General features: G+C 32.1%; 1 protein-coding gene and 1 long non-coding RNA gene across 4 annotated transcripts in view; one reads left to right on the top strand and one right to left on the bottom strand.

Annotated features, from left to right (window-relative positions):
- The window catches only part of LOC148606714 (RNA-binding protein Musashi homolog 2-like), a 104538-nt gene extending 91010 nt beyond the window's left edge, over positions 1–13528 (bottom strand). For both annotated transcript variants that reach the window (XM_088545651.1, XM_088545650.1), the window contains exons 1-4: positions 13365–13528; positions 13176–13216; positions 12893–12974; positions 2730–2814 (exon numbers count right to left, since the gene is read on the bottom strand). In XM_088545651.1, the coding sequence (XP_088401777.1) occupies positions 2730–2814; positions 12893–12974; positions 13176–13216; positions 13365–13435 (279 nt within the window). In that variant the 5' untranslated portion in view covers positions 13436–13528. The remainder of the gene's footprint in view (positions 1–2729; positions 2815–12892; positions 12975–13175; positions 13217–13364) is intronic.
- LOC148606715 (uncharacterized) lies at positions 287–10515 on the top strand. 2 transcript variants are annotated; one of them, XR_015915261.1, is made up of 6 exons: positions 287–433; positions 2621–2692; positions 7077–7190; positions 8163–8283; positions 9189–9286; positions 10060–10515. It is a non-coding gene; the product is annotated as an uncharacterized LOC148606715 (long non-coding RNA). The 2 variants fall into 2 exon arrangements; XR_015915260.1 differs by lacking the exon at positions 2621–2692 and having other exon boundaries at positions 10060–10513.
- Positions 13529–18392: the final 4864 nt, after the last annotated feature.

Genomic DNA, 18392 nt, shown 5'->3' on the forward strand with positions numbered 1-18392 from the left:
AACTATACACCAGACTGTGAAAATTTGTCGTGAACCAATTAAAACGTTGATTTTTCTGAGGACCTATGCTTCAACGTCACTCAACACACAAATGAATTGTTTGGACATTGTAAAATGTATTGAACAGTTTTAAAGGATCGTTATAGGCATACAATAGAACATATGTGGACGTATGAGACTTTTTCCCATCAAATTTTTAAATGTATAAGTAAACATTTGTTGGAGAAGATCGAAAGAAAGGCGTGCATCCTCAACTGTCAGTAACAGTTGGGGTATTGAATGAAAATCCATTCATTGTTCAATAACATAGAGCCTGCCATTACCAGGCCCATTATAAAAAGCTTTTCTAAACAAAAGCCACAATCAGATCCCAGAAAAAAACGCACAATGGTGGATTTTAGAAAACAGGAACAAAATGCAATAATTTAAACAAGTAAGTGTTTGGTAAATACCTGAACAATGAGTTAGGGTAATATCACTTCAATTTATTGTAATCTTAAGCCATTGTTTGTAAGCAATTAATTTTAGATCAATTTTAATATAAAATATAATTTCAGCTAGATGTAAACAAAGGGAACTTCTATTATAAACATAAGAAATGATCCAGGCCATATGCCTGCATTATGAAGCTAGAATTCGTGACTATAGTTGTTTTTTTAGGTCATTGGTGAGTTTTAATGCATCTTTTGTTTAGAGATACACGTCAGAAAAGCAACAGGAATTCAATTGTATTTCATTACTTCTTAAAAATGGCTTTTCTAATTATAATTCTCCACTAAAATGCTTTACTTAATAGCAAGGGTTTATAACAGATTTTTTACACTTTGCTCTTAATCAGCATTTTTGTATCTCAGATTAATTTCTCGAATATCGTAACTATAAATTTATCTGTATGCTTAAGTTCAAATCTAAAATATACATGAAGTGAAATTAGCTTTTAGTACATGTACATGCACATTTTCACAAAGGTGTGAATTGTTATTTTTCTAAAGCCAACTTAGTTTTTTACTATTTTTTTGTTTGTTAAGAGTTTAATCACCCAAAATGCACTCGAATTTTGTATGGAAATAAATGCAAAATTTAAATTTTTTGCACATAAAATTATATCCCTAATAAATTCTTTCTTGTCAGACATGTTTTGTAACTTTGATCAAAGTTTAAAAACACCTACTCAAATATATTAGGACATTTCCTATCCAAATAAAATTAAGATATTACATGAATATTTGACACAATATGACAGAAAACAGGTTAAGATACCTTTTTATTACTGATGATTCATATTTTGTCAAACCCAATATACAAATTTTAGTACATGTATACATGTCAAAGCAATGGAGAGGGGAGGTAACTCTATTTGCAAATTGTCCTACTAAGTTCATTTAATGTCCACCTATAGATGTATAAGATTACATGTATGTATATTTGTGATTATGCTCCATTTATATACAATACATGTATATTGCTGGAAAATATCAAATTTATTTGAGGAGTTTTAGAAACAGTCAGATTATGAGGACTCCCTGAGTTAATCAATCTTACAAGCGTGGTGGTCAATGTGGCCACCTTTAAAATAGTTAACTGTTTCCATTGCTCATAACTGAAAAGGTAACCAGGAGATGATAATATGCAGAGGAGGAATAAAGCTTGAATCATTCAACACCCTTTATTTGTATAGTAGAAAGCTTGGTTGCTGAATAAAATAAAATGAATAAATTCATCATGTTTATTTTTGAACAACATCCCTAAGATCCAAACATTTTTAAAAGAAAATATAAACATGAAACTGTACATGTACTATAAAACTACTGGTATTCAGAATTATTTTTTGTCTATGTACAAAAATTATTAAACTATTGAGGCATGAAAAATGACCTCAATCTAAGAAAAACAAAATTCTTAAACACATAATGTTTTTAAGACTTTTTCAAAACATTGGATTTTCACAAGGTTATAAAAACATTGGCATTTTAACTTCAAAGGATATCTGGAACTCTTTTATGTCAAAATTGAACATAATCTTTGAATTAGGACACTAACTGCCTTAGGCCCAAAAAAATACAAAAGGTTTTCTTGACCAAAAATAATCATTGCCCAAACTAGAGATGGTTATCTCTTCTTTAGCTACTGCAAATCTTTACAATTATCTTTTTGTTATCTTAAATGCCTAATTACCCACAAAACAAATTAGAAGATGACATAATGTGACAAGACTGTCTTATTATTGCATGTCGTAATTTACATAAAATGTACATCTGAAATTGATGACACAATTTAGGTAGTAACAATACTAATATTTACTGCTTACAATTTGTTATGAACAAGTTCAATTCAATTTTCCATTAGTTAGGGTAATGAGAAAACTTGAGTGATTGTGGGTGTATGGGAAATGAACATGTAATTCAATTAGCAAGAACTTCACTTTTACTTTCTAGAAAATATATAGTTTAATTATATGTTTGTAAGTATGCTGGAATTACAATGTAGGTGAATTTTCTCAAGTTCTGAAATATTGTTATTCCTCAAGAGTGGATACCAATACTGACATACAGTAGGATGTGCTGACTGACCAAATAGGAGGCACACACCATCACACTTCAGTGATTTTCATTCATTTCAGACAATTTTTTGGGGGAAAACTGGAGGGTGCAGGACCTGACATGTCATGCCTGTATCTCCCTTTGATAAAATTGTAGGTATTTTGCTAGAGTTAGAAATGTTAACCATACCACTTTGGAATCTAGTTCATGTGGACATGCTTTGAGCACCTTGTCAACATCATTAGGATCTTGAAAGGTGACGAAACCAAAACCCCTGAAAACAAATTTAAAACACAAGATTAGTAAAGCATCAAAAAATAATGCATGTACACGACAAAGACAAGAAAATTGGAAGAAAAAAACCAGCCATAACATGTATGATATTACATACAAACATGGTACTTAATGTAAGAAAACAAGTGCATGAAATCCAATGAATTATTGGCCCATATTTATTTCTTTATACTTCTTTTAATATGATGAAGCACATTTTAAGTATGAATATTCTATCTTGAATACAAATTATCATAATAATAAACTTGTATTGTGTAAATGTGTGGGATTTACTTGTGGGATCAATCAGTGCCCTAGTCTGTGGTCTGTGGTGTGATATATGTGTTTTAAACGCTTTCCAGAACACTAGTTAAATTATGTGTACTGGTAATTTTAAGTCGCCAATTGACTGCCATATTTTGACAGATACATGTACATGCAGGATGTAAAATCTTAAAATGTGGAAACTCAATCTTAGTTTCAAGACCAACAATGAACTTGAGTTTAAAGAATGGCCAATTATAGGTGATTTATTTCGTCAATCCACAGAAATTTCACAATTAACCATAAAGACATCAATTCTAAGTATATACACACTACACAATTAAAGGGTAGTCTGAGAAACAATATACATGTTTGGCAACAAAAATATACAAAGAACCCAGAAAAAAACAAAGGTAGTTTTGCTCAGTTTTTAAGAGTATGCGTACACAGTATATCTTTAACAGTATAAGTTTGCATGTTATAGAATAAGTTACAACTAACACTTTTCCAATTCTTTATTATCCATCTTAACCTAATCATAAAATAACCAAATAAAACAATCCTATGGTTAAAGTTGAACTTGGTTTTTACAGTGACCCTACCCCCTCCTTTTTGTACCATTAACACTTACAGTAAACTAAGGGATAACTCAATTTCATCTGCATTCCATCGCATTCTGATGAAAGAAATCAACACCTTTGAGTCTGATTTCATCTCACCATTTATCATATCTTGTGGATTATAAATCATATGCCTATGTAAACTGGCTGTCGGCCGAACAGCTGGATCTAAACTCAATCATATTATATTCTCCTTAAATGAAAGGGGCAACTTTCTCCATTGAAAGCATCCAAATTGAAATATACGCTCTACTTTTTAAAGCTTTTTTTTTTTAATTTTTCCATGACAGATTGTATAAAAATAACAGGGACATAATTTGAAGGTCATCTTAGACAAAGTTGAGGGCAGTAGAAATAATGCAAATGTTTATACATGTACATGTAGGTGGTAAATAAATATATTAAGAAATGGCTTCATCTTTTTAAACTGAACTATTCACATGTAGCTAAAGGAGTATGTTCAGAAAATGTCAAAAATCAGCCCCAAAAACCAAAGTGTTTCAAATAAATTTGATAATTGTATAATTTACTATTTGAATATATGCCTTCGTTAAAAAACAAAGTTTCATGGCTGTTAATGTCTGTGTTTCACTAAAATTGTAGATGAAAATAAAGCAAAATCAGAAAATAAAGTCGAATTGTGTTAGGGTGCATTTGTTGAACTCTTTGATATTTATACAAAAATAGCCTTCTATACTATCACAACTTCTGACAAAAGATTGTGTTGTTCATAGCTTACACTCTATATTCTTGGATTAAAAAATATACCCCTAATCCTCTCATTTATGTGAAAATTTCTTGAAAACTTTGTGGAAGTAGTGTTTTGTACCCTCCTTGTTACTAAATTATGACCCAATAGCTTGTATTTTCTGCATATTAGTATTCAGATAATATTTTAACTTTAAAAAAGGCAATTAGAAAATTTCAAATTGTAAGTTGAAATTTCATGAAAATAAGAAACAAGAGTTAGTGAATTTACTCCTTTAGAAACTGTAAGACTAACAAAACAATTAAATTGTTAGAAAAAGGAAGGTAAAAAGACTTCCACTACCAAAACAATCTCTATAAATGTAGTTTGAAGTACATTGCCATTTAGCTGTTGAACATGTACATAAAATGTACATGTACACTAGAAACTTTACAACTGAAGTACAAAAAACATGGTGGGCAAACATTTTTTCGTAAACAAAGCATTTTCTAAAGCAAATAATGATTAAATAGTGATAAAATTGATTGACTTCATTGTGCCCTCCCAAATAAAATTCTTAACTTTACCCATAATTACATCCCCAATTGACCTTGACAAAATCACAGTCTTTAACAGTCCACCTGTATGTTTATTGGATAATACTATCAAATTCACATCCAAACATTGATTAAAGTCACAATAAATCCATGTATTAGATTCCATTAGGGTATGTAGGACTAACATTAATCTCTGAAATTTACAACCCAACAATAAATACATGTATTGTAGTAAATTTTTAATGTTTAATTTCTGACAAAGGTCCCTGTATGCATTAAATGCATTTAACTGCATCGTGTATGCACAGATGAATGATAAAAGATAATTTCCTATTTTTACCTTAATACAATATAAGTATAATGAACAATCAACATTTATAATAATAGCGGCAATGTGAATACATGTTATAGCACTTTAATACATCTTTTTGAAATTGGAATAAAAATTGGCTCAAACAAAAGAGATTTGTTTTCCCATGTATCATTTGTTTCGTCTCCATGACTTCCTACACTTTTTCTGAATGTTAAACAATTTATAATAAAATATGCTACATTTTAACCTAACAATTAAACCACAATGCATCAAAGTGTAAACTAACAATGTTTCTCACAGCTTTTTAGAAATTATTTTTAAAATTTAACATGACTTATGCCCATTTTGCATTGTTATAACAAGTCTTTGAAATTTCCCAATGAATAATTATCAGAATTTTTATTAATTTTCATGTCGTAGTTTATCAATTTGAGTTTATTATGCACTTTTCTCCATTTTTTTGAATATTTTGCCAGACAAAGAAAGCTTTTTAGACAAAGCTTCCCATTACCTGTAATTACATGTACAACATATATATCGAAATGATGATATACATGTAAGTCTTAATTTAAATGAAAGACATACTTTTCAAATGTATCTACCAAAAGATAAGCTCTTTACATTTTAGAAATTGTACATGTAGAAATTGCAATAACACATGCAGAAAGCATCCTTGCTTGTCAAATTTATATTTTCAAAAAAGCAGATGCACTTAGAATTCAACAAAACACAAAGAAAATCATTTTTATCAAAACAAAGAAGTTTTCGACTTTTCAAGGGTATTACGTAAGACAACTCCCACAACTTAAGTACGATAAAATAAATGGGTGAGTTTATCGCCTTTGGTCTTATATCAAAGAAATCGAAGATTTCTCAGATCTTTGAAATTCTTCCCCAACCATATGCAAAAAGATGTTCCCTTGCCAACTTAAACTTTCCCATGCCTCTGCAATCATGTGTGCCGATGCTTTTTCAATTGATGATACACCTAATTCAAGAGATAATTACCATTTTCTAATCATCGTTAGGTATGCCTAAGTAGTCTTACTCTGTAACTTCCGCTAATTGTTAATAGCTAATTCAAGAGCTACTTCAATCGTTATATTTTTTCTCTTCCCGCAGTTTTAATGGCAAATTAATCCTAAAGGTTATTAATAAATGTCATAATGCGTGCGAAAATCCAGCAACAAAATCATAGTGTGGATTCTTTCATGGACAAGACTATATGTATGTACATGTATACATAATACTTGATCCATTATTTGCCATATTATAAATTTCCAAGTGACTTCATTTTAAAATTATCTGTTTTTAATGTGGTGGGAAACATGAAGTCATTTCATCTTATATTTACAAAATTTACACAACATTTATTTCTTAAAGGCAGTTTTACTGTGTGCCTCATATTCAACTTTTAATCTGCATTCCTCAATCAGCTGTGATGTTGGCATGGCAAACTATGCTAATCTAATGGCTGCTATTTCTTTACATGTAGGATAACATATGTGTATATTGCATGTTTATCTCACAGAATCCAACTGTTCTGTGTACAGTCATGCCTCAGTATTAGTTTAAACATTTCTTTTTAATTTTTTAGCCTGAACCTTTTTTTTTCAAAAAATAATGATGCTCATGTTCATTTGAAATCATACCATTTTGCCTAATTTACAACAGCTAGATAATTATTGAAATGCTACAGACTAGTTGGACAACTTAGGGCTTTATCGAATGCAGGAGCACAATACCACCAATTAATTCTTCCTGCTGGTATACATTACATTAATTTGATTGTTGAAAATGTAACTTTTTTATATCTCACAGCGAAATTCACAGGCAAAAGGCATACCCCAGTAAGCACAGACAAGATTACAAAACAAGTTTTGTGGCTCAAGCCTGAATGTGACCGTAATAAAACTGCCTCCACATCCTAGTTAAGTAAGTAAAAAGTTAAAACTTTCTGGCAGGAGTTCTGATAATATCTAATCCTCAAGAACAGCAAATGTTGTGAAGTCCTTAAATTATTCTTCCTATAGTTTAAAAATAACAACGACATTTGAAATTTACCAAGTCAAAATTGTTTGGAATATTGAAAATCATTCAGACATTGCAATCCATCACGAAACAACTTACATTTCAACATACAATGAAGGAAATAAATGTAAAAATATGATAAAAAGATAAAGAGAATTTGAAATACATGTACATGCACACTATGTACCACATGAACAAAAGAAACTAACTTCTATACCACAGAAAAATTATAATGTACTTTTCTCGGTATTCAACCCTCTTACATGAAAACCAAAGAATGGACATTTCTTTTAACTTTTAATCTCTCAGTTCAGTATCTAAGTAATGACTTTGAACATGTATATTGCTGATAGCCAGTTAAAAAAATATAAACAAGATGGTTTTGTTATATTGATATTGTGTTAAAAATGGGGGGGAGGGGGGGGGGATTATAGTAAAATCCGTCTAAACCAAAATCCTTCTGGACTTAAAAATTGGTTTGGTTTAGACAAGTGTTTGGTTTAGAGAGGTGTTTGGCTTAGACAGGTCTTTGGTTTAGACAGGTCTTTGGTTCACCAAGGTTCAAAATACATTCAAATTGATATAAAGGAATTTTCAAAAATGTCTGGTTTAGACAGGGCTTCAGGTTATTCAGGGTTCAGTTTAGACTGGGCTTCAGATTATTTGGGGTTCAGTTTAGAAAGGGCTTCGTTTATTCAGGGTTCAGTTTAGATAGGTTTCACTGTTTCTTTAATTCCCCTTAATAAAAAAAACAAAAAAACAAAAGAGCAAGAAAAATCTATCAAGTATAAAAATTATCAATTCAACATCACTCAGACTCAGGAACTTTATAGAGTCAGAAATACTAGACACTACTTATCAATTTTCACTTTGAAGGTCATGAATCTGCAAACCAATGCACAAGAACCAGATTCTATAGAGAATGTTACATCTTGCCTGGCAGTTGAATCTCAAAAAATCCAGAAGATGTCATCACAGACGGCTACATTGATTAATGGTCTCTAAATATATACTACATGTAACTAGAACAAACATATATTTTACTGACAGAAATCAACACAGACATTTTTTGTTTACTCTGCATTTTCATGGTATTTGCATGGACTTTTCTTCTTCCATAATTAAAGTAACATTAGCATGTGTATGTTTAGTTCAGTGTACCAGAACCAGTGGTGTCTTTTAAATTAAACTTGCAATATTTAATACTTAGTGAATATGTACAGAAATGTCCCCTGATGTTTGACCTTTAACACTTTTCACTGCTTTTAAGAAGCTGGAAAATGTCTATTCCCTTTAATTCCAAGTCCTTGTATAAATGTTTTATGTACATGTACTTTTATAAAAATATACATGTACTACATGCAAGTCATTGTTTAATAGACCCAAAATCTGAACTTTTATATCATAATATCTTCACTTACAGCAATTTTTTTTCAATTTTGACTTGATGTGAGAGCAACAACAGGTTAAAAAACCTTGAAACATACATGTACAAGCATGCAACAAAAATATTCAAAACAAATCAAATTTTTCAAAGCTCATGGTAACAATTGGAAAGTTTCAAGCATCATTATATGTGACACAAGCCTATAACCTATCTCCCATTCTCTTGATAACTGAATGCAACTTGGGAATTTTATCTTAATTTTTGATTAACCAGGAGAAAATTACTGAGAAATGCTAGTTCAGACAGGTGCAGGTAGCCATGTGGAGAGAATTCCAGTTAATCTGCATGACATGAAAAATTGGAACAAAGTTGTGAAAAAATGCAGAATCGGTTGGAATGTCTGCACAGACACAGCACAAAATTAATAGAATTTTTTTATTTCATGTATTACATGTACAATGCACATTCTATGATTAAGATATATGGTAATTTATTAAATTAAATATTTCCAATAGGTGCTTTTTATATGGCAAAGCTGGGAGAACAGGAATTCTGTCCTATACATGAGAGGATTTTAGGGTCAGCATGAAGATTCACAGCTGGTGATTTCCAGGTAAGATCTACTTTGACAACTGGAGATGGCAATTCTATTGACATATGAATACTTAATCAGAATGAGCAAATCTTGAGCAAAATATATAAATGATTTTAGAGTGGAACAACACCTTCTTACAAACGTTTGCCTGAAGTATCTAAAGCATTTTCTACAAGATAACAAGACAGATTGCTAATGCATTGACGCATGTTTACATGTATGATACAAGTACATGTATGTTGTACAAGGATCCCATTAACATGCAGATAGGGCCTTTTATCTGATCATTCACTTTTGCTAATTGGTCTGATATTATTCTTGTTAATATAACTTATGATAATTAATGTGTACTTATAATTGTTTTTGTATGTTTGGTCTATTAATTGTGACTAAATGTACCGGTTTTCTCTCCCATTACCTTGAGTAGCCTTTGTTAAGAGTCATAGATTGTGAGAAGTTACTGTAAACAAAAGGTATACCTCAAACTTTGAAGAGTAATCAAGGGAACCAAGATTCTAGCAGAAATCAAAAGAATGTAATCCAGGGACAATGACCAGACATTGAAAACAGACCAACACAACAAAGAACATAAAGTTACTAAAATAATTCATACAAAGTAACAAAAGTAAATGAGCAACTACGACTCCACTAAAAACTGGGACCATGGACCAGGTGCACCGGTGGGGTTTAATTAAGCGTCCTCTGCTTTTCTAGAACATTTATACACAAGATATCTTTTAATATCTTTAAAGGATTTTTTTTAACTGTAAAATTATTCATTTATTTTGTAGAAGCCTTTCTAAGAAGGTCAAAAGCAAGAGTGAAAGAATGGCTAACAACAGCTGAACCTCAAAATAAGCTGTGCTTATAAATAAAAGGCCCATTCTGGCGGGTGGCACCTAGTACAGCAGGTACGGCTATGGTCATACCAATAATTTTTGGTAATTTTTTGGTACTGCATACCATAATTGAAATTCTTGTCAAAATCTCTTTAAAAGGGGGTATTTTACTTGGTAGCTAGTTATATCTAGTTCAAAAATAGCAAGGTAATTTTTCTACTGACCAATCGAGATTTCAGTGCTATGCCTCTGATACTGCTAACAACTGACTTCAGAATAGAGGCAACTATCCGAGGAAACACACTATGACATGGGCTTACAGAAATTTAGCCATCTACATCTTAAGGAAAATTTGGCATCGAAAAATGTGTGAGAAGAAACTTGGATGATTAAATAAAAATAAATCCAAATATTTGTTTCAATATACTGCCTCTTAAAAATATGTGTGTTTAATCAAATTAAAAATGATACAATCACACATACATATGTTCTTTAGAGATTAAAAGGCAGTTTCAAGCAGCCTGTGACCCCTAGTGTAAGTATGGACAAGACATGCTGAACTTTAGGAAAAAATGTTTAAAGTTTGAGTTCTGAGCTGGTTATACTTTTGAAGAGAATTTCTGATTCCAATTACACTATACATCTATAGACAATTTTTCCTTCCAATTTTTTTTTTTTATTAATTCTAATATTAAAATACTATGAGATTAAACAAGGGGCTACATACATGAACATATATCAAGCTTGAAAACTTTAGTTTTAAGATAAAGTTGTGACCTCCAAACTGGTCAATTTACTAAACTGATAAAATATTTTAAGGTCGTGAATTTATTGCTGTGTTTACTTAGAAGGTATAAACAGTGCTGATAAATGGCCAGTAGGTGATACTAAGGTTTCACAATGAAATATCCCAAAATCTATAAAACGAAAATTTATAAAATGCTTGAAACGTTATATAAGGAAAAAGATTTTGTTGCTTTTAGATTATCGTTGAAAAGTACTACATGTACATACATAAAAACTCCTCGGAGAATGAATGATAGTTTTTGTTGTAGATTGATAGCAAAAGTTTTATGTTTTTATTTTAACATAGAATGCATATGTACATGTAAAACCTATGAACTCAATGAAAGATATTTTGCTTGTAATACAAATGTAAATGGGGAACAAGAATTTGATTGAAGGATAATTTTTCATCAAACAAGTGAATCAGTGAAGCTAACACACTGATAAGCAGTTATATGTACATTAAAATTCAAAACTTAAACAAAATTATACTGGGCTTTATTGAGGGAAAGTTTTAGGATTTTAAATGAATAGTTCATATAAATTAACCAGAGGAAAATTATCTGACACGATTGAATTTTACATTATATAAGGATGATCACCCCCCCCAAAAAAAACTATAAACAGTATATGTTTCTCAGCATTGAAATCATCATTAAGGATGCAATTAACTCTGCCAGGAAAATGCAATAACAATCATGTGCATCTGACATCTGTTCAAAACAGGCAACTACAGTTACAAATATATGAATCCTCATTTTCTTTCCATGGCAGAGAATCTACTGATTTTCACAGTCTATTTATTATAAGGCTACTAGCAATTTAAGAGGCAAAATTGTTTATAATTAAGGCTTTCAGCTGTTTTACATTTCAATCTTTTGTCATGATTTTGATTGAAAAAGCATTTGAATAGGATAAGGTGAATTTGAATTTAGTAATCTTTCTCACTGTGAGAAAATCTGACCTAAACATGAAATTAAATGTTTCAATATAAAAGAACCTTTCATTAATAGTTTTTCTGTATTGTGGTTATTGGACGTCATTTACTATCAAATATGAATTATACCAAATTCAGTGACTATACAATTTTCTTTATTCCTACAATTCGCACCTGTTTAGGATTTCAAACCCTATTTTTTACCCCTAATTAAATATCCTTAAAACCAGGATCAACATGCATTTGACTAAATCTGATAGGAAATTTCTGTGATTCACTTTCTTATGTTATCATGGTGTTATCTCGAAAATGGCGAGATACTATAGAATGTAAAGAAACCTATGTTATCTATACTAAGAACTTGTTAACAACACAGAAATTCCATTAGTAAACTGACTTGAATTTATCGCATAGAATAGAAAAGAAAACTCCCACTGTGTACAATCAAATGTGTTTTACTTGTAGATGACATGATGTTTGTCAACTCGATTTGTTACTTTTCCATTTTGTGTATTGGAATTTTAATGAACTTGTAATCTTGTAAGACAATGTCATTCAAAAATGACACAACATATTCAAATTTTGACAATGAATAAATTTCCTACATTGTTGAATAGTGTGGCTACATGCAATATGTATGTAGGGGAATTCAAGTTTGGCTTCGAAATTTATGCCCTATTTGAAATTTCCACAGATCTTTTCATTTAGAAAGGAATTTTTAGATACTTATCACAACAAATGTCATGGTAGTCCAAACTTACACAATGAACCTATTAAAATTTTTAAAATCGGTTGACTAATATGTTGTAAAAATATCATTAAATTATTTAATTTCCCTATACATGAATTAGACCATTGTGAAATTTTATTAGTACCTTGTGGTTTTTAACGTATACTCCCAAGAAATTTACTGGATAGTTTAAAATCAATTGTCAATTGTTATGCTCAGAATCAATGCCCGGAGGACTAAGGAAAAACGTGTGAATGCTAATAATAGAGAGGAAACGGTTTATTGTATTTAAAATCAGTGACCCGTAGCGGAAAATGTAAACAATGGCTTACCGTGAACGTTTGGTAGTGGGGTCCTTCATAACCATTGCTTCCTTAATTTCTCCAAATTTACCAAAGTGTGCCTTCAATGTTTCTGCAAAATGAAATAAAGCACACAACTTTGAAACGGACCATACTTCGACAAGCACTCGCTGACATTAAATTTAAAGAACTTCCGACAAAAAACTCCACAGAAAACAATTAACGGTATGATATGCTCTATGACCCAGAACAACACGAGATAGCGTAAAATTATTGTTGACATTTTTTCAAAAATAGATTAAGCACAACATACCTGCAGTCGTTTGCCACGATAGTCCACCTATGAACATTTTCCTGCAAAGAAAAAATACATTTCATTAAGAAAATCTTACGAGCCGGTGACCTAAATCTCCCAAGATGATTGAAATTTGATCGCGTACGCTCACAAACAAAAGATCAATCGAGAAAACAACTTAGAAATTCACTTCTAATTCCAACTAACCCGGGATCATTTGGTATATCATCAATGCCATTTGTAGAAATTGGTGAATTTTGAGCGGGATCCATCTTCATTTTCTAAATACTACTTCTAACTAAACACTACTACAGATATCCAAAGTAATGCACGTGGGGATGAAATGAAGATCGCTACACTACTATTGGTTTGAGGTGGGTGGGCCATCCGCGCGTCTCTCAAAGGCGCCAACTATCAGTGATTGACAGTCCTTTATCAGCTATCGATTGGTTAATTGGCTGTTGCCTGGCAACACAAATCAGTTCTAGCTGACGTAATGTTAGCTTTTGACCACAAACCACGCCTTTATATACGAAATACACAATACAAACAAACCCGCCCAGGTTCATTTATGGCTACGATATTGAATTATTTTTAGTGATTAGAATTTTTATAGCATGCATGAATGGAAACGAAACGTTAAATCTGCATTTCAATAGCGAATACACATCAGGAAAGATGAATAATTTGATGCGATGAATTTTAATCGATTTTTGTTTCATATCTCGCCGGTAAGGCTTTGTAACAAGATGTTTTATAGACGAAGACTTTTAATATTAAATTATTACATTTCAATGCACTAGGCAAACACGTCATTGATAGAATTAATCCAGCGATAATTGCATTAACTACTGTATCTGGCAGACTTAATCACTTTGGCAGATTCTTAGACTGAAATGATCCAGGTTTTGACATTTCTTGGGCCTAGATACATATCGATAATTTTGTATATAACAACTTTCATTTTATCATTTATCTGACTAATATTTGGTACGTTAATCTCGTTTGACAATACCTGCCCGAGGTTACAAGATAAGCGAGTCCTAAATCTTATAGTATGGCGAGATAAAGATTTTCTCTTATTGACCTGAGATCGTTCTTTCTACTGTCAAAAAAATTACGCAATAATTTTAATTGGGATTTTCGGTAATTAAAAACTCCAACCGTTAATCTTCAAATCTCGCACCTTGCACGCATTGAACGACCGTTGGCATTTTCCAGTCTTAAATTTGTTTATTGAAAAGTTTAAAGTGTAAAGTGTACGACAGAAACTGCAAAAAATACCGAAAACCATGCGTGACTTTTACGGGTAATTAGTCTACAGTATTCTAGGAAGGAAAATAAAATTACTCGGGATTTTTATGTCAGTACTGTGAAATTATGGATGATTAAATTTATACTACAACGGTAACTGATACACTTACAGATCACTGATTTTGCATGCATTGGAGATGATTTCAGAACGGGCACCATTTTCTCCAGGGTTCAGGAGCAATAGGGCGACGATCTCAGACACCGTCTCTTAATTTCATATTTCAGCGTTTTCCGAGGTTCAAATGCTATTTTAACTGAAAGAAAATACTTTAAACCCTCTTATAAACAGAATGTTTATGTAACAGCAACAGGGGTGTTTTGAATACGATTCTTCAAAACGTACAGAACAAACTAAGCCGGTTCTGCAAAAAAAAAATGCACACAACCATGATATTTTAAATCCAAGTTCACTTTGAAGAAACACTTCACTATAGACTGTGAGATTTCGCTGTCCATATACTGAGTTTACTTCTGTCACGACAAATCCTGTACGCTAATAAAGCTATTACCAAGTGTAGCTTGATATATTTCTTCTACCCTCAGTCCTGTAGGACTTTGAATATCGTGGCTATCTACATCTTTTATAGTACAATGTGAAAAGGTAGACGACTCCCGGATATTAAGCTACTATTATATCTATTTGATATATGGATATTCTAAAAAAAGAAAAAAAGGATGACAAATATTCTGTCCTATCAATACAATGATCGTTATTTTTTTCTGAAACAGATAATTGAAATAACCAATGTGGCTTGCTTTAAAAAAAAAAGTTTCGACCGAAACTCTTTTTCTCGATTATTTTCGACAGATTATCTTTGTGTGTGTGTTTTCTGTTTGTTTTTAGCGGCGTTTTAATTTTCCGTGCTAAATGTCTGACGAATTCTTCAAGAAAGCATACCTCAAACTGGTTTCGTACCTGCACCACTGAAGGTCCTTCGAGCCGATGACGATTTTCGCATCTTGTGGGTACAGTTAGCATAAAAAGGATCACACCAGTAGTTATGTATACAAGTATAAAGCCAAGTTACATATAAGTCCATACGTGACATGCTTTCTGCCCCTCTTTGTCGTGACCCGACTGGTTGATGCCAAACAGTTAAAAGCCATCACAAAAACATTTTGGTATTACGGATCAAGTCATTTAAGGCCCATACAGACAGATCGCCCGAGGAGATTATCTATCGTGCTTGGAGCGACATCTTTTTTTAGCTTAAAGTGGAAAAGCCTAAATCATGTATCAATAGACAGACAGACTGACTGAAATTGGATTTAAATGAAGGGCGATCGGGCAAGTCACTGTATTTGATACCAGCGTGCATCTCCCAGATTCCCCAAACCCATGTTTACTGGTTGTTCAATTAACTCGTTTATCATTGTGTTTTGTATTTAATCACTTTATTAATTATATTCTCTACCATTTTGCACCACAGAAAAAGATCAAAATAATAACGAATAACTCATCCCTATCGAAAACCATTCCAATCAGATACTATAATGGAAAAACACAACATCACTGTACCACAAAAACACAAAGCGCCAATTATAAAACAAAATACCGATAATTGTTATATAATGGCATACAACAGGAAACTGGAACACATTTACTGTATTTTAAAGGACATCTTGCCACTTAAATTTGATTGTATTGATCATATTACGCAAGATCCCAGCGTGTGTGACGTAACGGTGTGCGTTTTTAAACACTTTGATGACTACTAGTCGATCACTTTTACTTGATCATACTGACTTAGCCAATAGTCGATAAAAGCAGATTTATGTGAATTTGGTTCCAAATGGCATATTCCGATTACTTATTTATTTACGGATTGGCAATGAACCATTTATCAACACCGGGTCTTCTCTCCTTCACCGCAATAGCGCAGGGTAGAAAATAGGAATGGCAAACTAGTGCATGCTCCTTGTGTTTCCAATATACTATTTGGACAACACACATACGCATTAAGTAGCCGTCTTTGTAAAAATCATGCAAAATCTGAAAAATGTGACACACCCCAAAAAAGGCTACATATTTTTATTTTTGTAATTAAGTTGTTTAATGGGTCTATACAATGAAATGTGTAATTATCCATTCAAATCTGCCTGCTCTTAGGAGATAATCAACATTGAAAATCCAGTAGATTCTATTGTTGTTGACTGTCATTCACAGAGTTATCTCCCTTTATTTTGAGATCTCCAGTGCATTCTATATAATTTTTATCTCCTATGAGTACGGGTTACATGAAAAACTGAATATTAATTTCTCTTTACTATGGAAATTCAAACAAAATATCAAAAATAAAAATATGTAGCCTTTTTTTTTTTGGGTGTATCACATTTTTCATATTTTGCATGATTCTTACAAAGACAGCTACTTAACTATATAATGTTATTGTAAATGGCAGTATGTGTAAGGCTGTTAGTATGGCGATTAAGAAGAGAGGATGGTGGTTTACATTCTTGGAAGCCAAGAAAAAGGTAAAAGGAGGTTGAAATAACTTGATTACCCAATTTGCACAAAATGTCGACATACGATGGAGGACGGAGCAAATTGTACCGCTAATACCGAATCTCTATCCGAAGTAGTAGTCGTTTCATTTAACCAGGAAATGTATACAGAGAGCTTCTAGCAGTTGTATTGCCAAACTAGCATGTATTTCGGCTATCTTAGTATTTTAGTTCCATTGTTGTTAGTCAATAAATAACAACTCAATTTTTCATGCTTATTGTTGAGGCGCGTGTGGAGAGGGCAGTCAAACACTGACGGTGCACATGACATAACTTAGCGTGCAAGATTATAGTTTCCAAAACTGCCTTTTCCAACAATTTTAAATGAAAGTAAAAAACAAATCCGTCCATATGCACGCGTTCTATCAACACAACCATGTGCTCGACTAGTAATACTTTGACCCGATTTTAGTGACAGTAATAATCCTATGCACGATTTAAGCATTGATCTTTAAGAACCAAATTATTGTAAGAGTATATATAAACCAAACAAAAATCAAACATGCATGAGATCGACACAATTTCGTTGAACTTTTGCGGAGATTTATCTATCATGGCAACTCAATGTTGTCTTACATCAGAGGCAACAAATTGATAACTAATCGAACCGTTTGTGTGGATACAAATTTGCTTCCGTTCAATATAGCTTTTACATCGTTTTCTTAATCGATAAAGAAACAAACACACCATAATTAGGACCGATTTAACCTTTTCATTGCACGTTTAATTGGTCCAATATATATGTTATCTCGCAAACGATTTCCATTGCACGTGCCATGACGCAGACGGTCGTGTAAGGTGACACGCGGGGTTAATATGTGACGTCATAACCGGAAATATATTGCAAATCGACACCTAACCTACAGTGCAACATTTTTCAAGAAAAGCTCACTGGGAATTATAGTGCTCAAAATCTTTTCAGCAGTCTTTGATGGCATTGAAACAAATTGAAAATATATTTTTAGTGAAAACTTTATATTTATTAACAACCTGATTACCTGCAAATGCATTGTAATAAAGTTGAGAATCTGAGAAATTTTGAAAGATTAATAAATTTCCTGCGATTTCGTAATAAAATTTTTGGTATCGTATATAGATTGTGTTTGCTTCCCGAAAATAATGCAGACTGTGAATCAGCACATGCAATATTAGCAGGTAGAAAAAGGTGAAAATGTAAACTTAGTGCTGTATTTATATTTACTTGTTTATTATGTAATTTACATATGTAACCTACATTGAATCCCATTCTGGTAAATGATAAAATGCGTCAATAAGACGCTGTGTCGCTGTTACTGTTCAACCTCTCATCGATTTCACTTTAGTTAAATTTCGTTCTCCAATATTTGGGGCAACATGAAAGTGTGCTGGAAAAGGCGTGCCAATAACCCTGCAGGTACACCAACATCAAATCCTTGA

The sequence above is a fragment of the Perna viridis genome, chromosome 9 (assembly GCF_037379345.1).
Source record: "Perna viridis isolate PV_CMFRI_1.1 ecotype Kerala chromosome 9, ASM3737934v1, whole genome shotgun sequence".
NCBI classification, from domain to species: Eukaryota; Metazoa; Mollusca; class Bivalvia; order Mytilida; family Mytilidae; genus Perna; species Perna viridis.